This window comes from Pan troglodytes, chromosome 15 (genome assembly GCF_028858775.2).
Source record: "Pan troglodytes isolate AG18354 chromosome 15, NHGRI_mPanTro3-v2.0_pri, whole genome shotgun sequence".
Lineage (NCBI taxonomy): Eukaryota > Metazoa > Chordata > Mammalia > Primates > Hominidae > Pan > Pan troglodytes.
Window position 1 is genome coordinate 53,409,392 of NC_072413.2, and position 27,995 is coordinate 53,437,386.

The 27,995-nt window shown below is 41.2% G+C and overlaps 1 protein-coding gene across 1 annotated transcript; it reads right to left on the bottom strand.

Moving 5' to 3' along the window:
* Positions 1 to 1,493: 1,493 nt before the first annotated feature.
* Positions 1,494 to 27,986, bottom strand: TBPL2 (TATA-box binding protein like 2). The gene is made up of 7 exons (NM_001104606.2): positions 27,766 to 27,986; positions 23,904 to 24,361; positions 23,182 to 23,269; positions 20,958 to 21,049; positions 16,117 to 16,284; positions 11,463 to 11,557; positions 1,494 to 1,710 (listed from the first exon to the last, which is right to left on the bottom strand). Exons 1-7 carry the CDS (start codon positions 27,913 to 27,915, stop codon positions 1,634 to 1,636), a joined length of 1,128 nt encoding a protein of 375 aa, NP_001098076.2. The 5' UTR covers positions 27,916 to 27,986; the 3' UTR covers positions 1,494 to 1,633.
* Positions 27,987 to 27,995: the final 9 nt, after the last annotated feature.

Here is a 27,995-nt window from a genome sequence, read left to right on the forward strand (position 1 = left end):
TCAAGTTCCATACCCAAAGATCCAGAACTACTTACTAGGTATCAGGTGACATTCCAGGACACCACAAACTCAAAGTGTTGGAAACTGACTTCTGCCTCCCTACAAACCTGTTTTCTTACTTTGGTAAAGGACGTAGTCACTGATGATTTACAGCCAAGAGCCATGATTCATATTAGCCCGTCCCTCCCTGTTAATCTCCACATCACCATCGAAAGCTGGTGATTCTACAAGCTAATTAGGTCTTGAATCTGAGCCCTTTGCTCCTCCGTCTTCTTAATCTTACCCAGTCTTTTTAAATACAAATCACGTAGGATTACAAAAACAAGCAAAAGCAAAAATTCTCTATATTCAGAATAGAGTTTACACTAAACTTGAATGGTTCCTGAAAGTTTAAGATTTATTTTTAAGTGAGAAGTCTTTCTCTCTGATCATTTCAAACAAAAGGATTATTTTTTAAGGTCTCGGGCTTATGTTTCATTTGTATTCAGACAGGATCCTTCACAGTGCTTAATACCTAATGATCAGGATCAACTGTTCAATATTTTAAAAGGCAAAAAATACACATTAATGCCTATCGTGCTAGATGATATCACAGATAGTATCTAGCTTATGCAGTTATTTGAAACTCCTATATGTTGCTATATATTTTCAGAGAACGCATATTAATGTATTACTTAACAGCAGAGCACTGAGGTTTTTGGATACAAAATGTAGTTTAAATATTTCTTTAAGGGGAGGGGGCGGCGCCACACTTCTCAATGAAGAGAAACATTTGTACAGTTCAGAATTTTTTTTGACACCTATTATGCCATGAACTCATAGGGAATAGGTTCCAGCAGCCCAGGCTCCCTCCATTGGTTCTCACTAAGTGCTTCTCTGGGTGGAGCAGGCTGGCGCTTCAGTGGAACTCAGACACCTCTCCCTTTGACGTCTTTTTCTGATCATTTACCTTCACGCGTTTCAGGAAACTTACTTGGCTCTTAGAGTGCCAAGGCCCAAGCAGGTGGATCAACTGAGGTCAGGAGTTCAAGACCAGCCTGGCTCAGTAGGCACATTCATTCTCTTGGCAAAAATCTTGCCCTTGTTTACAACAATGCCAACAGCATGCCGGGTAACACTGTAAACTCTTCCAGCTTTGCTGTGGTAACATTTGCGGAGCACTCCTTTTTGAAAAGCACCCATTCCCTTGATGTCTACAATATCACCTTTTTCGTAGATTCGCGTGTATGGGGCCAAAGGAACAACTCCATCTTTTCTAAAAGGCCTAGAGAACATGTATCAGGTGCCTCACCTCTTTCCCTTTGTGTTCGTCATTTTGGCAAATTACTGGAAGATGGCCCTTCCGGCTAAAAGGAAACGCGTTGAGTCTTCATGATGCTACAATATCATTCTAGTGAGACCCTAAATCTCTCAAATGTTGAAATGTTTACTTGTTCAGTTTTTAAAATAACACAGAAGGAGTCATTTTGAATAAGAATTTTTCTTCATTTCTTAGGTTACTTACACAGAGTCGCCCTTTAATAAGTAACGTACTTGGAACATCTACAATTAAACGTAGAAGAATCCAGCTGTTTCTGTGCTGGGCTTATGGACATATTCAAACCAGAATAAAGTGAGATGCTGAATGATATGCTCAGGCTTTTTTAAAACCTTTTAGAATAGGATAGATGTTTTCAAATGCTTCATAGATCTCAGAACGTTCTTTGGCACCTATAAAGAAATCCAGGTTTATATAATTTTTAATATAAAAATACCAACATTTACTTCAACACTAAAATTTCATTGTATTGTCTCCAATTACTTTTAATATGACATCTCTTTAGCTGTACCTGAGAAATGGCATTTATTCCAGGTAAATAATTTGGCAACTACAGCCATATTTCCACAAGACAGAAACCTTAGAGCAGAGTTTTCTAGAACGTCTCTGTGGGTGTCATCTTTGCTCACACAGTGCTCAGTATGAAATGTGGAATGTTATCTCTACATGTGCCATGAATATGGCCTCAGAGTAATTTCATCAGCACCTGCGGGCACTTAGCTACCAGCAAAAGGAACTTCTTTTGATCCACGTCCTCTCTAGTTAACATCTTGATTCCCTAATATTGATAACAGATGGAGACAAATGAGCTTTAAATTTGTTTTAAATTTTAGTTTAAAATTTTAAATTTAAAAGAGTTTTAAATTTTAGTGCATGGGAAGGGATTATTAGAGGGGAAAATTGTACTACTGTCACTCGTAAAGTCTTAGGTTTCAAGAAATTGTAAATCATAACTGCTGTAGGAATTACAGGGATAAAAACATGAATCAAACACAGTCTCCACCATTGAGAAGTATTAGTCCCTACTCATCTCTCACCAACAACCAAACACCACCACTACCTCCACCTTCCAAATTATGCAGGCACGTTGTGCTAAGGGTCATGTACTTGTACTACTTATATTTATATGGAGCTTCAGCTAATCAGGACACTAATCAGTTAATCTGATATTTTGTGGGCTGGAGGCAAGGACGGAAGAAAGGAGGATAATGAAAGGACTATAACAACTGTTAGCATGAAGAGAAATGGAAAATAGCTTTAGTTGATAAAGACTCTTAAGAACTATAAAGTACATTGCTGATAGGAACAAAAAATGGCTCAGCTACTGTGGAAACTAGTTCGGTGGTTAAGTTAAAGAATTACTACATGACCCAACAATTTCACGCCTTGGTAAATACACCCCAAATTGAAAACAGGTACTCAAAAAAATACTACGCACTTTCATTGCAGCACTATTCACAATTGCCAAAAGGTGGAAACAGCTTAAATGTCCATCAATGGATGGATAACAATTTATAGTGTAGGCGGGGCGTGGTGGCTCACACCTGTAATCCCAGCACTTTGGGAGGCCCAGGCAGGTGGATCACCTGAGGTCAGGAGTTCAAGACCAGCCTGGCCAACACGGCGAAACCCCCATCTCTACTAAAAATACAAAAGAAAATTAGGCGTGGCGGTGGGCGTCTGTAATCCTAGCTATTTGGGAGGCTGAGGCAGGAGAATTGCTTGAATTTGGGAGGCGGGGGTTGCAATGAACAGAGTTCGCACCATTACACTCCAGCCTGGGTGACACAGCGAGACTCTGTCTCAAAATAAAAAAATGTATGGTGTGTATATACAATAGAATATTAGTCATAAACAGAAATGAAGTACACATGCTACAACATATAGCATGTTTCTTAGGCTCATCTAAGTGAAAAGCCAGACATGAAAAGTCACATGTTATAAGATTCTATGTATAAGAAGTATCCAGAAGAGTTAAATCCATGGAGACAGAATTCAGATTGGTAGCTGCCAGGGGAAGTGGGGAGAGGGGAATGGGGGGAATGGTTTAATGATATCAGGTTTTATTTTGGAGCAATAGAAATGTTTTAGAACTAGGTAGAGCCGGTGGTATATTCACAATACACAACCAGCTACTAAATGCCACTGAACTGTTCACTTTAAAATGGTTAAATTTGTTATGTGCGTTCACCTTAAATATTAAACAATCAGGGATGAAGTCCTTATAAGCTTAATTTTTTAAGAAATAAGGGCAGGCATGGTGGCTCACACCTGTAATTCCAGCACTTTGGGAGGCCAAGGTGGGAGGATCCCTTGAGCCCAGGAGTTTGAGACCAGCCCGGGTAACATAGGGAGACCCTGTCTCCATAAAAATAAAGGAAAAAAATAAAAAGAGAAAAAATAAAGAGAAGAAAAGAAAAGTTATTTATTCATTGCCAAAAAATTTACTATCTGTAGGTCTTCACCTTCAAAGATTTGCGGTGGTGAGGAGAGTGAGTTACTGACACACATAAGAGAAACTGGTTCTTTGGGGGTAGAAAAAGCCACAAGTTTCAGCAGATTTTTAGTTCCAGCTCTAAAATTTTGGTTTCTACAAAACCAGTCTCTTTAGAAACTAAACAGTGAGTTGGTGAAGAAGCAAGAACCACTGCCTCTGGTTTGATGGACTTTTTGGGCTTTTAGCTGCATTCATCTTGAACAACCTTGTTAGCAGACAATGAAGCATAATAGGTACAGCAAACACACACATGCCCCTCTCCCAAAATCCCCAAAACCAAGGTTCTTCTTTTCATATTTAATTGAGGAACAGTGTCCAGGTCCAGTATTTTGGACAGCCATGAACTTCACTTATTTTCCATAACACTTTTATATTAAAAAATCCTAACTAGGAGGTGGTATAGCTCAGAAGTAGAGCATTGGACTTCAGACCGAAAATCCTAACTAAGAGCATTGCATTCAAGCTCAAGGAGTATACCATCTGGAGGCCCCTGGGGGGGCGCCCTTTCCCAAGAGGGAATGGACAATTGAGGGATCATTATATCATAGAGAAACGATTTTAGACATAGGAGGACTTTAGGGAAATTAGTACAATTTCTTCATTTCATAGAGGCATAAGAAACAGATGTTACCTGAACCATACAGCAGCAGCTGTGGGAGAAGAGTGCGTGTAACCGGTGTTCCTTCCTTTACACCAAAAGTCAACAAATCAACATTGCCAGTATTTGTAACAGGTTGTTAAAATGAGGGGATTTGGTTAATTTAGTCAAACATTTCCTCACTAAAATATTGCCATCAAAAGTTTAAGGGAACCTAAATTGGCTCCATAGTCCTATTAATAATCAATCAATAATCAAAAACCCCAATTTGTAATACCAGGCTCCAATTAGATGACCCTTGCCTTAAAAAAAAAAAAAAAAAGTCTCGCTTGGTCACTCAGGCTGGAGTGCTGTGGCACCATCTCAGCTCACTGCAACCTCTGCTTCCTGGGTTTGGGTTCAAGTGATTCTCATGCCTCAGCCTCCCAAGTAGCTGGGATTACAGGCAAGCACCACCATGCCTGGCTAATTTTTTCTATTTTCAGTAGAGATGGGGTCTCGCTATGTTGCCCAGGCTGGTCTCAAACTCTTGGACTCAAGTGATCTGCCCACCTTGGCCTCCCAAAGTGCTGGGATATGAACCTTGCCTTTTAAGCAAAACTTACCATTCCTTTTCTTCAGGCTATAATTTCTGGGGAATAAATACCATTCCTAACCTTGGTGACTAAGGTGAAAATTGTGTGGCCTGGTGCACTAGAGAAAGGACTGGCTTTGAGATCAAACAATATGGGCTTAAGTGCCAGCTCTACCTCTAACTAGCTTTAAAATAACAGGAAAATAAATTACTTAACTACTTTCAGTTTTCTTACTTGTAAAATAAGGACAATAAACCTTCTTGTAGAGTTGTGATAAAGGATGTGAGCTAAGGTTTGTAGAAAGTTGGGACATTTTATAAAATCTAAGCCCTTTTATTACCCTAGAGGAATATACTTCCAGCTTAGGGACATTGGCATGGCTAGCCCAAGTACACATGGCTTATCATTTCATTCTGATAAGCCAGCAACATGTAATTTGTTTATGTCTGTCTCCCTCAGCAGGGCTGGATTCCTGCCAGATGGGGAGTATATTAGATTCACCTTTGTCCCCAGCCCCCAGCACATTACAAGTACTTGGTAGGCACCCAAAATTTATTAAATATCTGTAATTTGTCGATAAGGTTTGTAAGTTCATCCCTACCCCTTAGTCAGCTCCAAATATCAACCTCCAATACTACGTGGATTTTCCAGTTCTGTTCTTACATCAAGTCATAACTGCACATATTTTCCCGAGTGATGCCACAGTCGTGTGTGTATAAGTCAAAACCTTACAAGTTTGTAAAAATAGCATTGCACAGCTCAAGTTATTCATTTTATGACATATACCAATTTACTATTAGTTGGGGGTACTGTTAACAATTGGGAGGCACATCCTGTCGTGTCTCTGGCCCACTCACTAACAAGTCTTGGCATTTTTCTGCTGCCCTCTGACCTACTCATTTCTGAGAAGCACAGATGTTGAGCTGATTAAGGGTGACCCTCAGCAACAATGACACAACTTCTTAGTTCTTTATGCTAGAGGGAAATAAATAAATAAGCGTTTTCCTGAAGCATCTTTGTTTTCATATTCCTATCATCAGGGCAAGGCATCACAGCAAAATTCCAGTCTTTGTCAATGATAGAGAAAAAACCAGGAGAGTGTGTTTTCACTAAGATAATAATAGTTCAACAGTGCCAGGCACTGGTTTTCTGCTTCCTTACAACACTTAGGTAGATTCTATGGTCACTTGCATTTTGCATATATGGAAACCAAGTCGCAGAACTTAAACTCACCAAGGCCACACAGTCAATAAATGGCAGATTATGATTAAAACTGGACAACTCTCCAGTCCATCCTTTTAGCCACTACACCTGCTGACCCTCACTGCTAAGAGAATCTCCAGTCCATCCTTTTAGCCGCCACACCTGCTGACCCTCACTGCTAAGAGAATCTTAATCATTCTTTCAGCTGACAAGGAGAATTAAGTTGCCCAGGAGACCACACAGGTGTTATTGTAGACTTGCAAATTGCTGTGGGACAGGGTGAGCCCAGTGGGCTCTGGAGCCTGGTTCCTCACATGCCTGTTGCCCTGCGGCACACACAGCTGCTTGATATCGTCAAGTTTACTAAGCCATTCCATTTTACAGGTGAGGAAACTTGGGTATAAAGTACAACTCACAGAGTTAACCAGACCCCACATGAAAGTCCTTATGAAGCAGTGTCTGTCATATGAGTGCCCAATATGTTAACTCTGATGATTATGCCTGATCTTAGAAGTGGAAGTTGACATATTTGCTGTTTGTTATACCCCATTCCAGCAGAACCTAGCTATGCTATCAATTTTATTGTGGTTTAAGAAAAAAACATGGGCCCTAAATGTCACACCAGCCACAGAAAACAAGCACAGATCCAGAACAGTGTAAGCTGGGCCCAGGTCCTGTTGCTTTCTGCTCAGGACCATGACAGTAGAACAGCAGGGCCTCTTTGTTTTCAGCTTACTTGACTATAATTAAGACGTTCAGAAGTAACCTTAGACATGGTGGCTGTAGCTTTGGCAACTCAGGGGAGTAAGACCATTTTATATGGATAAATTATTTTCAAAGACCTGCAAATGGCATGATACAATGGTTTCAAATTGCCACACATCTGTACTATGGGCATTGGCATTCTACAGTTCCCAACTAGGCAAGAGCTGGAATTCATTATTTTCTACAGTCAGACTCAAAGTTCATTTGTAATTGCAACACTTTACATTTTCTAGGCAAGTTATTTACCATTATTGAGATACTGCTTTCAGAACATCTCTGTAGAGTACCCAGTTGTGCCATGCTGCACTAGGCCACACATGAGCTTCCCCAAGCTTCAGTTTAGGGAGAAGCCTGAAAGGAGACCGCCTTGGTTCCTTTCCTGAGGTGTTCACCTGAAATTAGGCCCTTAAGGTTTTTTTTGTTTGTTTGTTTGTTTTGAGACAGACTCTTGCTCTGTTACCCAGGCTAGAGTGCAGTGGCACGATCTCGGCTCACTGCAACTTCCGCCTCCCAGGTTCAAGCGATTCTCCTGCCTCAGCCTCCTAAGTAGCTGGGATTACAGGCACGCACCACAATGCCCGGCTAATTTTTGTAATTTAAGTAGAGACAGGGTCTTGCCATGTTGGCCAGGCTGGTCTTGAACTCAGCCTCCCAAAGTGCTGGGATTACAGGCGTGAGCACAACGCCTAGCCAGGCCCTTAAGTTTTTAATCCATTTGCGGGTGAAAAGAGTCTAGAGACACAGGATTAAGTAATAAGGAACATTTGTCTCTAAGGCTGAGGCAAAAATAACCTAAACCGCGTAGCTCTAGGCTAAATAGTTTAAGACAGTATAGCATAAACAGGTAAAACGCCAAGAGATAATTATTTATCATTTCAGTAGTAAGTCATGGATTAACTTTTACTTCACAGTATAAGCAGAATTTGGATTTCAGTTAATGTATTTAATCCTCACCTCCAGAAAAGTCCATGTCTTGCAAGAAATTTAAATTTGCCTATTCTGTATACTTAGAAATTTTAAGGGAAGTGTACTGTATAGTCTTCAGTATTTAGTAACAATCCTTTACTTCTGTGATTTGAAACTTCTGGCAAATGTGTAAATGAAAGCTTTTTAAAAGAAATTTGGGGGTTGGGTGCGGTGGCTCACTCCTGTAATCCCAGCACTTTGGGTGGCCGAGGCGGGTGGATCACGAGGTCAGGAGATCGAGACCACCCTGGCCAACATGGTGAAACCCCGTCTCTACTAAAAATACAAAAAAAATTAGCCGGGCATAGTGGCAGGTGCCTGTAGTCCCAGCTACTGGGGAGGCTGAGGCAGGAGAATGGCGTGAACCCGGGAGGCGGAGGTTGCAGTGAGCCGAGATCGCGCCACTGCACTCCAGCCTGGGCAAAAGAGCGAGAATCTGTCTCAAAAAAAAGAAAAAAGAAAAAAGAAATTTGGGGTAGGTGGGAAAGCTGATCTGAATTAAGGGCATTTAAAGAAATCTATAATAGGAACTTTGCCTGTACTTGGCAATTTGCACTTTTAATAAGATTTATTTGTAATGATACATGGCACTTATGAAAGTTTCCTTCCAAAGGACTTGAAAGTGTGTTTCCCTAAGTAGGGTATATATTTGCCTCTGATATCTACACTATTCAATTTTATTGGCAGGCTTTTCTCACTTCCTCTAGGACATGTAGAGGTAAACTTTATGTCAGTCACTAGGGGGTCTTAATTACTCCAGACTCTAAATTAGTGCCATCTGAGGAATTGTAGTTTTGCTGCATTCAAAACGTTCTTGGATTCCAAACAAGCTTTCCCCACTTTGTTTTTAATTTTTTAATTAAGATGAAGTCTCGCTCTGTCACCCAGGCTGGAGTGCAGTGGCGCGAACTTGGCTCACTGCCGCCTCTGCCTCCCAGGTTCAAGTGATGATTCTCCTGCCTCAGCCTCCCAAGTAGCTGGGGTCACAGGTGCCTGCCACCATGCCCAGCTAATTTTGTATTTTTAGTAGAGATGGGGTTTCACCATGTTGGCAAGGCTGGTCTTGAATTCCTGGCCTCATGTGATCTGCTTGCCTCAATTTCCCAAAGTGCTGGGATTACAGGCGTGAGCCACCGTACCCAGAAACTTTCCCCTCTTTGAAGACACATTAATTATTTCTTAGAGAAAAGCAAACTACAAAACTCAGAGTTATAAAAGAACACTTAAAACAGACATGTCATTCTGCTGGATGCTGAGTTATGACTTAATCAACTTTTCTGAATTCAGGTAATATAAAAGTCTCAATTTTTTTAGATGAGGCAAGATTTTATAAAATTCTAGTTTGGAGGAATATACATTTAAGAGAGGCTAAGAAATATAAAAATTAAAGTAATGAGGGGAAATTGGCCTTATTAGATATACCATGAGTATTAAAGCTACAATAAGATAAAGGCAATAGGATTATAATAGGATAAACCTAGAGCAAAGGCAGAACCGAAGAACAGCCACATATGTAAAAGAAAGGTCAAAAGGAGTCATCCAAAATTAATGAGAAGATATGTAGCGTTAAGTTGGTTGGCTAGCTATTTAGGACTGGGGCATGGAGATCAGTTTGGCTCAGGCCACATAAACTTGGCATTCATTATGGTAGAGGAGAGTGAAATGTATAAAAAGACAAAAGTAGACTACGCGATCTCAGCTCACTGCAACCTCCACCTCCCAGGTTCAAGCGATTCTCCTGCCTCAGCCTCCTGAGTAGCTGGGATTACAGGCGCTTGCCACTATGCCCAGCTAATTTTTTTTTTGTATTTTTAGTAGAGACGGGGTTTCACCATGTTGGCCAGGCTCATCTTGAACTCCTGACCTCATGATTCGCCTGCCTCAGCCTCCCGAAGTGCTAGGATTACAGGCGTGAGCCACCGTGCCCGGTCATAAACTAGCAACTTTCTGTAGGTGGGGCACAGTGGCTCACACCTGTAGTCCCAGCACTTTGGGAGGCCAAGGCAGGTAGATCACTTGAGGCCAGGGGTTCGAGACCAGCCTAGCCAATATGGCAAAACTCCATCTCTTCGAAAAATACAAAACATTAGCTGGGCATGGTGGCATGTGCCTGTAGTCTCAGCTACTCAGGAGGCTGAGGCAGGAGAATCACTTGAACGCGGGAGGTGGAGGTTGCAGTGAGCTGAGATCGCGCCGCCATAGTCCAGCCTGGGCAACAGAGTGAGACTCTGTCTCAAAAACAAAAACAAACAAACAAACAACAATATATATAGGAACCTTCTGTAGAATGACATAGAAAAGAGTCTGAACCATTCCCTCAAGTAGTTTTAAAAAGTGCTATTTATGCAAAAATTATTTTAAAAAAAGCCAACAGGAAAAAATAACAAATATAGCAAAGAATAATTTATCTTTCATAGTATTATAGTAAACTCAAATCCCGAGAAAATACAAGCTAAGTAGACAAAAGGATAAGTTATGTTATGTACATATTATTTACAACAGACAAAATGCTATTTATTGGATGTGTTGAAAAGTGGTCGATTTCTGTCTCTGATTACCAGTGGGGTTAAAGTAGTGAGATAATTTTTACATATACAGTTAAAGTTTTCTTTGGTACCATTTTGTTTGGAATGCTGCCAAGCATTTGGTAAAAGATATTTAGATACATTGCATGTAAGACCATGTGATACAGAACTATGTCATATATCCCTTTAAAACAATTGGGTGATTTGTTCTAAGAACAAAATGGACATAGCCTTAAACGAAAGTCCCATTTCTGAGTGTCCACACTAATATCATAATTGTCTACAGGTAAAAGCAGCCAAATGTCTGCCCTTCATAAGTAGCAAACAAAGAAGGAACATTTACCTATCTATCAATGGGACAATACGTTTGATTCAATAACATGTTAGAATGGGTTCAGGAAAGGTAGGTCTGCTGGCTAAAGCCATCCTGCTGCCTGATTTTGTTAGCCTATGAGCTAAGAATGGTTTTTATGTTTTTCAGCAGTTGGGGAAAAAATATTACATGACACACATAAATTATGTCACCATATGAAATTCACATTTCAGAGCCCATTCCTTTATATAATGTAACATTCAGAGCTGCTTTCACACTATGATGGCAGTGCTCAGTAATTGTGACAGACCCTGTGGCTCACAAACTTAAAATATTTAGTATTTGGCCCTTTCCGGAAAAGGGTTTGTTAACCCCTGTGTTAGGACCTTGTGTGGCCATTAAAAGCCTTTATGAAGAGTTTGTAACAGTAAGTTTAAGCCATATATGTTATCATGGATAATTTTGTAAAAAAATCAGGATGTAAAGATGAAATACTTAATAAGATGACATAAAAACATGAAAAAAATATTGTTTTAGGTACTGGGACCTATGGGTGATGTTATTCCTTTCTTATTTTTCATTCCAGGTATTCTGTATAACAAGAATTACTTTACCATGGTGAACAAAGGTATTTAAAAGAATAAGCAAAGCACATGCATAGCAATTACATTTTATGAGTCAGAAAATAATCTTAGCACTTACCTGTCAACACAACTTTTCCAGATACAAAGATAAGCAACACAATTCGTGGTTTTACCATTCTATAAATAAGACCAGGAAACAGTTCAGGCTCGTAACTGTTAAGATGTAAAAGGAAAATGTTAAAAATAGCACTATTCAGCTCCTTTCCCATAACATGTAAGGCCCAGTATATTAAAGTGCATATTAAAGCAGTTGTAAATAAGTTAGCTATTTTATCAAAAACTTTTTAACTATCTTGATGAAGAGTCTTGAGTGTCCTAGGTAATATCTTATGGAAGTTAGGAACATAATTAATTTTGGGTCATAACACAAGTGCAAGCTATCCTGGATGGTTATTAGAAATCAAGGTAACTTAGGGCATCTGATTTAGTGTATTGAGAGCTTGTTGGTTAAACATCCTCTATCTTTTCAAAAAAGTCTGTTAATAAGAATACATAATCATGTTTTTCTGGATTTCCAAATTCTCCAATAATAAACATATTTTGTATGCTTTTATAAACTGCTGAAGTTAACATTTTTAGCAGATAGAACCTAAAAATATTTCTAGGCCACTGCTATTTGTATTTGAACAGGTGCTATATAAATAAAGAAAATCCAATTATCCCGAGTTTTTACAATTCAGGATTTGTTGCTATAAATAGTAACTCATATTTACTACTAAATATAAACTGGCCACTCCATGGAGTGAAAGATGATAGCACTTAAGAGCTTCATCTCCACACTCCAGCCTGGAGAGGAGGGCAGATTCTTAGAAAGGCTTGAGGAACCTACCAAAAAGAAGTCAGGAAGTGAGAGGAGGTGAATAAAACTATTCTCAAAGCAGTGGCTAATGGACAAGAAATATAAGAAAAAAAGACATCCAAGCAATGGAACACTAGCATCTTTGCACTTAAAGGGTGAATCCAGACTGCATGGAAAAGCTCCATTCAGTTCAGCAATGAACAAGACCCAAAACAACAGCAGATGTGGAACTTTTTACTGGCTCCAGAAAGGCGCATCTTGAAGTGAGTCTTGCCCATCTCAAGTATAGGAGGTCATTGTGGGTGGAACTGTCTTCTGGAACATCACTCTGTCTTACTGCAGGGAGCCTGTCAAGACTTTCGCCCACTAACCACTTCCCAACACTGGGGAGACCATGATACTAGGGGGAGCCCAGAAAACCCCTCCAGGACTATGAGATCCAGGCCAAGAAAATGAAGGCTGGAGACACAAAAAGAAGATTTCCATTTGATCTTCCAGCTGAATTTTAAGACTTAGAAAAAAGAAAACAAAAACTTTGGTATGTAAATGATATTGAACTGCATTTAGCTTTTAGAACCATGGTTTTAAGATTACCAGTATAATGTGCTCCCAATTAGGAATATACTTCATTTTATTTATTCTCTGCCTCATTCCAAAAGAAGGCTGAGGCAGAGAAAGAGAGTGGTTTTGGTTAGGGATGGAGAACATTTCACAAAGATTGAGAATATCGAACACCTGCCAATTTCTTGGCCAACCCAACTTTGACCCATCCTTCAAGTCTCATTCTAAATGTTACTTCCCCAAGAAAATCTTCCTTGATCTCTACCCACCCCCAATTACATTAAAGACCCTGCTTTATGGTCTCATAGCCCCTGAAGGGCCTTACCTTCACAGTCACCATGTTTCATTACCGTCATTGACTTGTCCATCTTTTCTTTTAGACAGTGATCTCTATGTGGGCAAGGGACTACAGCTATATTGCTTGCCATTATCATCCTAGCATCTGCTACATGGTAGTCGCCTAGATCTTATTCATATAGCAAGTATTTATATCAGGATACCTTTGAATTAAAAATTAAAGAGGGGGCCGGGTGCGGCGGCTCACGCCTGTAATCCTAGTACTTGGGAAGTCGAGGTGGGTGGATCGCCTGAGGTCAGGAGTTCAAGACCAGCCTGGCCAATATGGTAAAACCTCGTCTCTACTAAAAATACAAAAATTAGACGGGTGTGGTGGTGGGTGCCTATAATACCAGCTACTCAGGAGGCTGAGGCAGGAGAATCGCTTGAACCCTGGGGGGTGGAGGTTTCAGTGAGGTGAAATCATGCCACTTCACTCCAGCCTGGGCAAAAAGAGCAAAACTCCATCTCAAAAAAAAAAAAAAAAAAAAAAAAAAAAAAATTAAAGAGGGAAAAATTCTCATTGACAACCGTGGAAATGATTATGTCATAGAAAGATTGCCAGAGAAAGTGCCCGGTAACAAAAGGAGATACTTGTATTATTAAATGTTGACATACAAATTTACAGAACCTGGGGAACTGAATGACCTTAGGGGTTTAACACAAGGCAAATTTGGCCTGATAATTATAACTGATTATGTGGCATGGTTCCCCACAGAGCTACAGACAATTAGAGAGGCCTCATGTTAAAAATTCAAACCTTCTAGGAGGTGTTTTTAATGTTCCCAGTGTCAAGAATACACACTCTGGAGTTGTAATCCATAACCTGAGGCTGACAGCCGAATGGAGAAGATGAGGGGGAGGCAAGAATGAGACTAGAAATAGAAAGTTGTGGGAATACAAAGCAAGCTTCCTGGCCAGATTAAAAAAAAAAAAAAAGAAAAGAAAAGATGACTGAGATCATAAAACTGTCCCAGGAGGAAGATAGAACAGGGATGGGCCCACTCCGTCTGATGTATTCTCACTGCGCCTTACTGGCAACCCTTCCAGAAGCTGGTAGTAATAACAAGGGGCACCTATTCTAGACTTAGATCTGCTCTGCAAGGAAGACGCTGGTGAAAAAGAAATGAATGGACACTTGGGAAGAACCACACACATCATTTTCGAGCCCTGAATGGCCAGAAGGGAATGCTAAGTCTAATGTAGACACAACCTTAGAGTTCGGGCAGAGCTCTTGCAGATGTACACTAAGCCGATTCAGAGAAAGATAGGCTGGAGGCTCGTGACTTGAGAGTCTGGAAGATAAGACAACTTAAGCACTGGGAGACTCTTAGAAACAGGCTTTGTTAGGAAATCTGCAAATTATCCTAAGATTGAAGGAAGAAAGATACCTAAAGAGGCAACATGTCTTACATGGGGGAATGGGAGGACTTTATAGGGAGCTCAGATTTTTTAAAAATGGGGTATATTTTAGGCATTCAATAGCATACAGTGAAAAAACTGAAGAAAAAAGAAAACATAATCAAGAGAAAAATAAACATGTCAAAAGAAAAATAAGCATATCATAAAAGCTGAATCTCAGAATGAATGAATATATTTTAGAAGAAAAAGGAATTTTTAAATTCCATTCAGATCATATCTGAAAGGAAAGCTAACAAATGTTAGGGAAAGCACAGCAATATGATCCCTATCTACTCTATTGACGGGATAATCATTCGATGGCCAAGAGAAGATAAGGCGTTGGAATGAAAGAACTTCAGTTCCAGCTTGGCCAAGAGAATTTAAGAGCATCTGTGATTAACCCAGGCCAAGTGCCCTAGCCCAGGTGTGTATCTTGGTGAGTCAAGGGGTTTGGTGTCTATGAGTCACCCTCCATCCTTGCTCTCTGAGGGCCTGGGATGGGAGAGCCACCAAAACGGCTGGGGGCGGGGGAGGAGCACTAGCTGTTGAGACGGGAAGTTTGAAGTCAGGAAGGCTAGAGATATTCTCTAGGAAAAGGAATATACAGGCAACATTGTGTTGCGGGCTTCAGCTATACACACACACACACACACACACACACACACATAGGGGACAAACTAGTTAGGATTGCTTTTTTTTTTTTTTTTTTGAGACTGAGTCTGGCTGTGGCCCGGGCTGGAGTGCAGTGGCGCGATCTCTCACTGCAAGCTCCGCCTCCCGGGTTCACGCCATTCTCCTGCCTCAGCCTCCCAGGATTGCTTTCATAGAACGTGCTACAGCCATTCTTTTTTCATCTTCTCCCCAATCCATTCTCCCCTCACCAGCTGTCAAGCCCCTTCCTACTGGCCTAGTCCATTTCACATGCCTTATCTTTTTTTTTTTTTTTTTTTTTTTGAGACGGAGTCTCGCTCTGTCACCCAGGCTGGAGTCCAGTGGCGCGATGTCGGCTCACTCCAAGCTCCGCCTCCCGGGTTCTGGCCATTCTTCTGCCTCAGCCTCCCGAGTAGCTGGGACTACAGGCGCCCGCTGCCACGCCCGGCTAATTTTTTGTGTTTTTAGTAGAGACAGAGTTTCACCGTGTTAGCCAGGATGGTCTCGATCTCCTGACCTCGTGATCCGCCTGCCTCGGCCTCCCAACACATGCCTTATCTTGCCAGTGTCATTGCCAAGCTACGTTTGTATGCTTATAAATCTGTAGATTAGTGGATCTCAATGTGTGGGCCTCTGACCAGTAGCACTGTCATCACCTTTGAGCTTTTTAGAAACACAAATTCTAGCAAAATCTCTGGTGAAGAAACCCAGCCAGAGATGTGTGCTTTAATAAGCTAAGTGATTGCTAAGCAATGTAAGTTTAAGAACCATGGTTTCAAAAGACTGGGCACATGTGGTAACCTATGAGAACTCAGGCATAGCATCTTAATCTTTTCACTATTGTGTCCCCTGCCTTTTTTTTTTTTTAATCACAATTTCTCTGAAAGATACTTTACGTAAGCAACGCATAATGTAACTTAAATATCTTGGTAAATTCAAAGTTCAAGCTATATAACCGTCATACCTACTGAACTGCTGATGGGTTAGCACCAAACCTTCCAGCCTGATGGGAAATCTCACATCACAGCTTCCAACCATGTTCTGAATTTTAAAATCGAGGAATCTGGCAGGGAACCCAAGCTTCTGCACCACACGAGCATATTTTCTTGCTGCAAGTCGAGACTGCTCTTCACTGGGGAGGGGCAAATATGTTTAAAGATGTCTTAATCGCTACATCCTCTAAACTACTGGTGGTGTATTGGATTGTTACCATTTGTACCACGTTTATCTTTCAATGTATACTATGAAGCTGTAGGCTTTGTGAGGAGGACTTACTTCCCATACTTTGGTCCCTAGCACCTTATAAAAGGTCTTGTAAAATTGTACAGCTGTTGAACAGAATCATAAATTTTTGTCTTCATTTGTCACCTTTCATATATGAAGTACTTTTACTTTTACTTGGGTGTTATTTGCTAAAACTATTCCAAGGATTCGCAAAGTGTGTGCCCAGACCAGCAGCTTCACCTGGGAACTTGTTAGAAATGCAAAGTCCCAGGTTCCACCTCAGACATGCAGAAACTCTGGGGGTGGGGCCGAGCAATCTGTCTTTTAACAAGCCCTCTAGGTAACTGTGCTGCTCACTGCAGTTTGGGAACCATTCATCCAGTCTCAAAGTATGTCCCATTTAGAAGAGAACAATGGCTGGGCACGGTGGCTCACGCCCGTAATCCCAGCACTTTGGGAGGCTGAGGCAGGCAGCTCACCTGAGGACAGTAGCTCGAGACCGGCCTGGCCAACATGATGAAACGCTGTCTCTACTAAAAATACAAAAAAATTAGCTGGACATGGTGGCGGGCACCTGTAATCCCAGCTACTCAGGAGGCTGAGGCAGGAGAATCACTTGAACCTGGGAGGCAGAGGTTGCAGTGAGCTGAGATCCCGCCATTGCACTCCAGCCTGGGCAACAAGAGTGAAACTCCGTCTCAAAAAAAAAAAAAAAAAAAAAAAGAAAACAACAAGAAAAAATAAGGACACATGCATACAAAAAAAAAAATCACATATAAGGAGGTAAGATATGTGCTGACTGAGTGGCACAGACAAGGTATCAGTTCTTGAGTCTTTATTGGACACACTGTCCAAAACAACCACATGAAAGTACCTCAAAACCCCCCTTGTTTTGTTCGGCTTTCTCACCCAATCTTCAATTCAATTCAAACTCAACACAAGAAGGACAGGAATTTGTCCTACTCTGTGGCTATGTCCTTTAAGTGTCTGTCCTGCTGCACCCCTAAATTCATAGCAGAGCCTGTGGAGTCCTGAGAGGTGAGGCTTCATTTCTCCTTAGGTATTTTTCAACTGTTAGTGACAAAACAAAACAGTAGGTAGCAACACCTGCAGGGTGAATCAGGTGAATTCCATCCCCCTCATGGGTTTGGCCCTATTTTTAGGCTGTAAATCAGAAACACCTGAAAGAAAAGCCAGTTTGAACTTGTTTGCCTGGACCAAAGCAAGTGTTTGATTCTCTTATCCAGATCCTTCACCAACACTGCCCCCTCTTGGGTATTCGTTACTACATACATGTATCACCTCATTTAATGTTGATTCTCCTCACCCACTTTAAAAAAAAAAAAAAAAAAAAAAGAGATTGGGTTTTTGCTCTGTTACCCAGGCTGGAGTGCAGTGGTATGATCATAGCTCACTGCAGCCTTGAACTTCTGGGCTTAAGTGATCCTCCTGCCTCAGCCTCCTAAGTAGCCTGCAGGGGCATGCACCACCACACCTGCCTAAATTTTTATAGAGACAGGGTCTTGCTGTCTTGCCCAGGCTGGGCTCAAACTCCAGGACTCAAGTGACCCTCCCAACCTCAGCCTCGCCAAGTACTGAGGTTATAGGTGTGAGCCACTGCACATGGCCATCTGTTGATCTGGTATCTACTCACTAGATTGACTACAGCTGCACAGCACTGCCCTTGGCTCTCTTCACCCACTTCTCACTCTTGAAATGTCCTTAGCAAGGCCATGTCCCCAGGTTAGCAGTGAAATAAACTGTTTCCATTTTGAACTACATTTTGCCTAACTAATCTATTACATTTCCCGTAATGTAAATAAGTTCAAATTTGTTCAAGTTTGCATAGTCCTGTAGTTTCTTGGGATATCAGCTGTGATATTCTAAGGACACAGAAGTTTCTATTGAAACAACTAATAGTTGAAAGTCTATATACATGTTCATTGTACAAACATTAGAAAGTAGTTTAAAAATCTTAAAATCTCACCCATACTGGTGTTAACTACCTAAATTTGATCTTCTGCACTTTTTCTACACAAACACAGGTATCCCTCATACTCTTGCTGTTACAACAAAAGAGAATAGGTTTGGATAAAATGTGGAGATAATACTGGCACCTCTTATTAACTAAATTCTCACAACTCACTATCCAAAACTTCAAAACCAAATATATTTGGATAACAAGTATCTCTTATTATCTGAACTCATTATCCAAGCTTTCACTATCAGATTTTAGGAATAAATTCAGATAAGAAAAGACACTCATGAATGTGTGTAATATGTGTAACATGAGCATATTTTACAATGAAAGTTGGATAACAAACACCATTTAGCTGCTTACTTCTCCCTCTGCAATCCAACTTAATACAATGTGACCATCCTTTCAGCTCAGTATGTGTACTATATGGCTAATACAATTTTACTTTATGACTTCAAATTGAAACCCTATTATTAATTAGGTTTTCCCTGTTCTATTGCTGAAATGAACATTGTTACAGACATCTTGCACAACTGTCCAATAATCACTTTAAAATGGAGATTCCTGGGATCAACATAAGAGAAAGTCCAGCAATGTACTCAGACACATGTGAAGAACTTAATATGTAAAAGCAGGTTGGGGGAAATGTAGTAACAATGGATCCTTCAATAAATGTATCTGAGTACCGACTGATCATTTGGGAAAAATAATTATCTTACATTGAAACAAAATTCTAGATCTGCTCTGTCCAATTAATATAAATTCAGTCCCTCAGTTGTATTAGCTGTATTTCAAGTGCTCAGTAGCCACATCTGACTAGTGGCTATATCATTGCATTAAACAGTGCAGATATAGAACATTTCCATCTAGAGAAAGCTCTAAGTGAATCAAAATACCAGCTACCCTTTTCCTATCACAAAGCAGGACCTGAAAAAGACCAAAAAATATATGAAAGTCAATATTTGTATAATACTGTGCACAAATGCCTTAAGGGCAAAGCCAAATGTAGAAAACAAAGAAAAAAATGGGATAAAATGAGTATACCCTTCAAAATTTGTGTTTTTTAAAAAACCCACCATAGGCCAGATGTAGTAGCTCACGCCTGTAATCCCAGCACTTTGGGAGACCAAGGTGGGAGGACTACTTGAGCCCAGGAGTTCGAGACCAGCCTGGGCAATATGGGGAAACCCCCGTCTCTACAAAAAAAAAAAAAAAAAAAAAAATTAGCCAGGCCTGGTGGTGCATGCCTGTGGTCCCAGCTACTTAAGAGGCCGAGCTGGAAGGATGGCTCCAGCCCGGGAGGTGGAGGTTGCAGTGAGCCCAGATCACACCACTGCACTCCATCCTGGATAACACAGTGAGACCGTGTCTCAGAAAAAAAACAACAACAAATAAACAAACAACAAAAAAAACACAAAAAAACAAACACCATAAAATACCATAAACAGTAATCTGAGAAAAAATATTTACAGTATAAAATGGTGAAAATAGTTAACAAAACAAAAACAAAAGATAAATCTCTCCATAGATAATTGAGCAAATGACATAGCAATTTCTGCACTTCTAATAAGTTATTTAATCTCACTAGTAAATCAAAGAAATGTAAAACAATGTAACTTTTTGCCAATCAATTTAGCAAATATAAAAAGAATATCGACACCCAGTGTCCATAGGATAAAATGAACACTTAGTATATTTATAGAGCGAGAAATTGGCACAACTTTTCAGGAGGAGAATTTGCTTCTTATCTTTTAACACCTACAGGGGAAAACAGGCTCTGCCACTACAGAGTTATGGTGAAAGAATACCCATCAACACAGGGCTTCCTCTGCGTGAGATCCAGGAGAGATGAGATTTTTAAGGGATGCCTCCTGAGCTAATGCAAGCTAATGCTCAAGGAACGTCTAATTGAGCTCCTTTAAAAAGTTCTATCCATTTATCTGCAATGAGGAAAATCCACAATAACTACTTCCCCAGACTTATAACACACTTCATCATTACTGTAACTTAAAAAAAATTCACCTTAGAAACAAGTTGTAGCAGCGCAGTTAAGTCCCCTCGGTTTAATAGGGGAAACTGTAAAATGGGGATATGTCAGTATTTTATTATTTTTTTAATAGAGACAGGGTCTTGCTCTGTAACCCAGACTGGAGTGCAGTGGTATGATCATAGCTCATTGCAGCCTCAAACTCATGGGCTCAAGTGATCCTCCCACCTCAGCTTCCCAAGTAGCTAGGACTAGAGGCATGCACCACCACATCCAGCTACTTTTTAGATTTCTCTTATTTTATTTTATTTTTTTTTAACAGAGATGGAGTCTCACTATGTTGCCCAGGCTGGTCTCAAACTCCTGGGCTCAAGCGATCCTCCTGCTTAGGCCTCCCAAAGTGCTGGGATTACAGATGTGAGCCACCGTGCCTGGCCCAAGTCAGTATTTATAGGAGTGTTTTTAACCCAAAATGTGGCATTTCATTGAATAAAGTCTTCAGCAAAAAGAAAGGCATTTTGCTTCTACTATGTGCTTTAGCACATTAATTCTATGCTTCCTTGTTTTACATACTAAATTGTTTCTCTGGTAGGGGTGGAGGGATGATTCCTCGTACCTTTTGGCTCCCGTGCAGACCATCTTCCCAGAGCTAAATATAAGGGCTGTTGTCCTGGGCTCTCGGATCCTCATTATGACAGCAGCAAACCTCTATACCCAGAAACCAAAAGAGAATTAGCCTCTGCTAGGAGTTAACATTATCCCAGTTGAAAAGCCGAGCTGAATATGAAAATCTCAAACAGATTGGATGGGAAAACTAAATGTCTGGGTCTTTTCTCCCTACATTAAGGTTAACAAAAATAATGATGATTCTAAAATGTACTTATTAACAGGTAAAAATAATATCAGTAACTCTTAAATTTGAATGCCTGTTATGTTTCAGTTCCTATTTATTCTCATAATAGGATGAACTTGTGTTTATTATCCTCATTTAGTGCTCAGGGAAAACAAGTAGCAATATAACCTCCAATATTACACAGGAAGTGGTAAAGTTAAGATTCAAAACCCAAACTAATCAGATTATCTGCTTTTTACTTTGACACACTTCCTTTTTCTTTTGAAGAATCTTTTGGGAAAAAAATAAGTATGTTAAAGGCTCACCAAGACTTCAGAATGTACTGAAAAGTGACCAAAATGCAGAAGAGTCTGTATGATAGGCATGCTAAAGATGAATGACAGAAAGTTGATGTCAAGGTTCTTGCCTCTTATAGTTCTCAAAGTGTCATTCAAGACCAGCAGCATCAGCAAGCCCTGCAGGTGAGGCTGACACTCGTGAGGGTAGGGAACCTCTGGCCTGCCACATGGACGTGTCATCAAATGGCCTGCTCCTACACAGATAGTCTCTTCACCCCAACTCCTCTCCCCGGTTAAGCTAGGAAGGAAACTGGGGTGGGTGCTAGCTTAAGGGCCAAGCCAGAATTTCTCTGGGTGTCAAGCACAAGTTCAGAGAGATCCTATACACTCATCCCCAGCCCTGCCCACCCCTACCCCTCGTCCAAAATGAGAGGTGTGCTGAGGATGGTGGACAATAAAAGTTGCCTAAAATGCTGATTGTTCAATAAAGTGATCACAGCTGCAGCCGTGAGGATCTTAGCTCGTCTTTGTGTCTGTCCTCACCATTGTCAGCTGTATGAAATATCAAAAGGAAAGCTTTATTGTGTTCGGGTAACATCGAGGTAACATTTAAATTCAGATGTCAGCAACAATACTAGGGCAACAGCAAAAACAAATAATAGTTGATGCCTGCAAGGTCTCTGGGTTCCTACGAATGTGACCTTTTTTCATCTAATTCCATAAATCCTCCATCACCTAAGCCAGTGAACTTTTTCCCAGTAGGAAGCAGGTCTTACTCATCTTTGTACTCCTAAGTACAGAGCCTGGCAAATCGTTAAAAGTTGATAGGATTGACAAATCCAATTACCCTAGGTAAACAAGCCATTGAAAACAGGATGCCTGGCCTTGGCAGGATACAAGAAAGAATAGATTTTATTAAACTTTGAGGAGGACGAAAAAAAAATCCCTGAATCTTACATTAGTAAATAGGAGCTTGAACTTTATACTTTAAGCAGTTTAGCCTTCTCAGATAAGAGGAATTGTAATGGAAAGATACGTAAGTGTCAGGTAGCTGAGACAACATTTGGCAAAAATTATTTCCAGAAATTTGATGGCATTTTAAGAAAGTTAGCATCCCAATAGTCAGGTGAAATTTTTTTTTTTTTTTTTTTTTTTTTGGAGACGGAGTCTTGCTGTTACCCAGGCTGGAATGTAATGGCATGATCTTGGCTCACTGCAACCTCTGCCTCCTGGGTTCAAGTGATTCTCCTGCCTCAACCTCCTGAGTAGCTGGGATTACAGGCACCCGCCACAACATCCAGCTAATTTTTGTATTTTTAGTAGAGACGGGGTTTCATCATGTTGGTCAGGCTGGTCTCAAACTCCTGACCTCGTGATCCACCTGCCTCGGCCTCCCAAAGTGCTGGGATTACAGGAGTGAGCCACCGTGCCCAGCCTAGGTGAAAAATTATAATCATACTAAAAAATATTTTTGAATGACAAGGGAGAGAGCTTATCTTTAAGGAACTGCTCAATTACTGCTTTATTCAGCATAAAGAATGAGATTATTTTTTATAACTCAAAACAGATATTAACCCTGAGTTGCCAAAAGCTTTTTCAGTAACAATTTTTTAAGAAAAAACAGAGGAATTAGTCAATATCATGATCATATTAAGAAAAGTAAATCTAAAGAGAAGCTAATTATTGAAAGGAATACTGAGAAATGTTACCTTTGGGTTATATTCTGCATTTTTTGCATGCAAAGCTATTTTCTTCAGATCCAACTTACAGGCCAGGTTTACAGTGGAAACTATATTCCTGAAGAAATAAGTCAGTTTAGAAACTTATATCAGATATAAAGAGTAAAAAAAAAAAAAAAGACAAGACAACTTATTTTCTCATTTCTTAGGTTATACCTTAGCAATTTCCTAGGGGGAGAATTATTCCAAATGTGAAATACAAGACATGATTCCTAGTAAAGTGTAAAATCCCAAAGTGAAGTGCTAAAGAGCCTTTCCTAAAATTTCATGACTAGCTGCTAAAATTAAGTTTTAGATCTTTTTTCAAAACAATGCCTCAAAATAGAAATTACAATTCTGAATCAATTTGCAAATCAAACTCAATTTTACATCTTTATATCCTTGGTGTTTATCCAACCCTACCCACAATTTTCAGCAACTTCAGTGCTGTAGTATAAACAATACAATCCTTCAAGAATGCAGCTATTAATCTTTAAGTCCCCTCCGCCCACCTTGGAGGATCAAGAATTAGTGCTTCGCCTTACAGATAATCAAACTGTCTAAAGCCACAATCCATTTAGAACTGATAAAACAAAGAATTATGAAATCTGAAATTCTCTTCCCTACTATTATCCTGAAATTAGTTGTCATCGCATTCAGGAATATAAAATGTGTACCCAATGTGCTCAATTAAAACAAAAATAAAAACTTACTGTAGTTGAGGTACAATTCCACAACATTCTGAAATAGGGGTCATTGGTGTCATGGGAGTTATGGATGCCAGAGACAAGGAGTCGGAGTTTGGTTTCTCAGGAGAGGGCTGGACTGAGTCAGTATCACCAGGGTGCAGCTGTGAATGGGAATTTGACAAACTGCTGCTGTTTAAGCCCAGCCCAACGTCCTGTTCGCTGGGTGATGGCAACCTACTTTGTGGACTTTGGCTTTCAGAATTTTCTTCAGTTTCGTGTTTGCTAATGACAGGCTGGTCTTTATTTTCCTGGGTAACTTCATCTGGTAGGAAGCTAAGATCCACAGATGAGAAATCACCAGATGTTTCTTTGACTTCAGGGTTCGAATTAAATGCAGTATCCGGATTGGATGCATTCAGTATGTACATATCATAAGGTACAACTGGGCTGAACAGGGGAGACCTGGGTGGGGCAAGGCCATCCTAGGCAGTTCCCAAAACAGACAGACAAAAACACAACAGACAGAACAGCATGTTACACAAAAGGGATGTCACTATGGCAGGCAGGCAGGCAATGTATTCAGTGTAAGAGGCAGTTCAAGATTGCTTGTATTCATGCACTGCTTTTTTCTAGAAAATGCCATTAAGATTCTACTACAGGCCAGATGTGGTAGCTCACGCCTGTAATCCCAGCACTTTGGAAGGCTGAGGCAGGCGGATGGCTGGAGGCTAGGAGTTTTGAGACTAGCCTGGCCAATGTGGTGAAACCACGTCTCTACTAAAAATGCAAAAATTAGCAGAGCATGGTAGTGCCTGCCTGTAATCCCAGCTACTGGGGAGGCTGAGGCATGAGAATCTCTTGAACCTGGGAGGCAGAGGTTGCAGTGAGTCGAGATCATGCTACTGCACTCCAGCCTGGGTATCAGAGCGAGACTCCATCTAAAAAAAGATTCTATTACAGTTACAGCACACTTAATGGAAACAGAAAAGAATATTTTAAAAAGCAGAAAAAGCATTCTTCATAAACTATCTTAGCTACTTTGGTTAGATCTCTAGTAAGTTGCCACTCTCTAAGTCCAATTTTGCAATAGAGGCAATTGAGCAACCATGCTCTAAATTGTTGTATACTTTGAAGAGAACAGATATACTGTATTATTTAAGTTAATTATAAACTTTAGTTGACTTTACTTTGAAATAATTTTGAGTTTTAAATGTAAATAGAATAAATGAAGGAAGTTTAAGATATAGTTGAATGCTAATCAAGACTCACTAAAGACCCATGGTTATTCCTTCTAGGCAAAGGAATTCTTATTACAAGAATTCTTGTAATGTTCTAGTTAGAAGAATTTATACTAGAAAAAAAGTTATTGAAACTTAAATGGTAAGAATAGTGTAAATCAATGTATTTTCAGTCCAGGGAAGGCTGCTCAACTACCATTATCCAGCAACGGAGAGAATGATGTGTGCACCTGAGGAAAGCAACTAATGTAAAATTCATGGGCTTTATTACGGGAAAAAATCGATTAGCTTGATAAATGCATTACCACCTGCTTCACTCAAGTTACGGGCCTGGACTCCAGATTTTGAGCACTGCTTGCAGGAGAAACTCAAAAAGATCTTATTTCTTTTCTGACCACTGAAGGGTCAGGAATGCACCGTGTTGCATCTTCTCAGTGACCATGCTACCTCCGCTAATGTACGTCTGACTGGAGCCTATTGGAGTGTTCTGTTACTACAAGTCCAGCAGGTGGCAGACGTGACTAATTGTTTAAAGAAAGCACTTAGAATTAAAAACAAAATCAAGCTATTCTCTTGAAATAAGATTTTTGACCTCTATTTCATTTTGAATACATGATACGCTCCCATCTTTCCCCACCCTCAACCCACAGAGTGGCCTAAGAAAAGTGAGATGGGGACAATGGGCCCCAATTCCACTGCAGGGTTTCCTTGGTCTCACCTGTCCCAGATGTAAAGGGTCTCCTCGGGCAATTTACGCTAAAGCACCAAAGCTGCAACAGTCAGTGTCTCCCTTCCCCTTCCCCTTCCCCTTCCCCATCATGGCATTTTATCAGGGAACAAAGCTACACGTACACAAGAATGTAAGGCAATGGCGAGGATTTGAAGGAGGATGTTTTATGGTAATGGAAACTTGACCGGCTCCCTGCAGGGTCTGCCTGTAGTGACTCTCCTCAGAACATGTCTGTGTAGCACGTTCACTGCATCCTTGGCTTCAGAATCTTTAGTCATTTTTGTTAAACTGTATCCACTTACCTTTCTCAGAACCTTTCCTGTCTGGGCTCTTCTTTGCTGTGTTAAATGCTAGGGAAAGTCACCATTTCTACTTCAGTGCTGATCATTGTCTTTATAAAAAAATTCTCCCACCAAAAAAAAAAAAAAAAAAATAAGTTGCTCTCTTGCCTTTTTTTTTTTTGAGACGGAGTCTCACTCTGTCGCCCAGGCTGGAGTGCAGTGGCACCATCTCGGCTCACTGCAACCTCTTCCTCCTGGATGCAAGCAATTCTCCTGCCTCAGCCTCCCGAGTAGCTGGGACTACAGGCTCCTGCTACCACGCCCAGCTAATTTTTGTATTTTTTAGCAGAGGCGAAGTTTCGCCATGTTGGCCAGGCTGGTCTTGAACTCCTGACCTCAAATGAGCCACGTGCCTCGGCCTCCCAAAGTGCTGGGATTACAGGCGTGAGCCACCTCACCCTACCCAATGCTAAGGATTTTTAAGTCTTAAGAGTAATTAACTTTAAAAAAAAAAAAAAAAAGCCACAGGTGTTTCTAGTTGACATTTGGCAAACCCTGCAACCACTAGCTCCACCAGAGACTTGACTTCTCGAGGGAGGCCTAGTACTGGCATCCATGCTGCAGGGGACAGGGGATCTCTGTTTCCCCTGTCAAAGCAGAAACCCGTGGGAACCTGAAGTCACTACAGCTAGCACGATGCACTCTCTGTGTGTGTCCTTTAGAACCGGGCGGGGGGCCAGGAGCGGTGGCTCACGCCTGAAATCCCAGCACTTCGGGAGGCCAAGGTGGGTGGGATGACTTGAGGTCAAGAGTTCAACACCAGCCTGGGGAGAAAAGCAAACCCCCCCGCCCCCCGTCTCTACTAAAAAATACAAAAATTAGCCGGGCATGGTGGCTCACGCCTGTAATCCCAGCACTTTGGGAGGCCGAGGCGGGTGGATCACGAGGTCAGGAGATCGAGACCATCCTGGCTAACACGGTGAAACACTGTCTCTACTAAAAATACAAAAAAATTAGCCAGGCGTAGTGGCGGGCTCCTGTAGTCCCAGCTACTCGGGAGGCTGAGGTAGGAGAATGGCGTGAACCTGGGAGGCAGAGCTTGCAGTGAGCCGAGATGGCGCCACTGCACTCCAGCCTGGGTGACAGAGCGAGACTCCGTCTTAAAAAAAAAAAAAAAAAAAAAAAAAAAAAAAAAATTAGCCAGGTGTGGTGCGTGTGCCTGTAATCCCAGCTACACGGGAGGCTGAGGCACGAGAATCGCTTGAACCCAGGAGGCGGAGGTTGCAGTGAGCTGAGATCGCGCCACTGCACTCCAGCCTGGGCGAGACTCCATCTCAGAGAAAAATCAATCAATCAATCAATCAATCAATCAAAAACCAGAACAACCTGGGAAGGGCCATGTAATCTGGTAACTGAGTGAACGGTTCTGGATTCGTGCTAGATGAAGTTCGAGCTCTGTTTGGCAACCTTGGTCAAATTATTTCACTTTTCGAAGTTTCTAACCTTCAACTTAATGACTTGGGAAACCAAGCCCGCCTCTTATGGTCGCTATGAGTTTTAAGAACGAAGGCAAAGCCCTTGGCACAGGACCGGGCGGGACTTGGGTCCTGACTCTGGGACAGTGGCGGCAGCCTCACCTGAGCGGCGCACTGGTCCAGGTAGAGCTCCAGGTAGGCCTCCTCCTGCTCCATGGACGGTAATCCCACTGTTGGGGGTGGGGGCGGGTAAGAGGGTAAGCGCGGAGCGAGCAGCCTCGGAACCCGCTCCGGCCAGGGCGCAGAGGCCATTTATGAGCCTGGGGGCAGCGAGGCGGGGCGGCCCTCAGCCCAGGTTCCTGCAGAGGGCGCGAGAGAAGCGTTGGACGATG

What these genes read in the sequence shown, in the direction of transcription:
- TBPL2 (NM_001104606.2), bottom strand. Translation starts at nt 27,915, where the DNA reads ATGGCCTCTGCGCCCTGGCCGGAGCGGGTTCCGAGGCTGCTCGCTCCG. An exon ending in ATGCAGAATATAACCCAAAG is followed by an intron (nt 21,050 to 23,181) that starts GTAACATTTCTC and finishes TTCTGGGTATAG; the next exon opens with AGGTTTGCTGCTGTCATAAT. An exon ending in GTCTGCACGGGAGCCAAAAG is followed by an intron (nt 16,285 to 20,957) that starts GTACGAGGAATC and finishes GCCCCTCCCCAG; the next exon opens with TGAAGAGCAGTCTCGACTTG.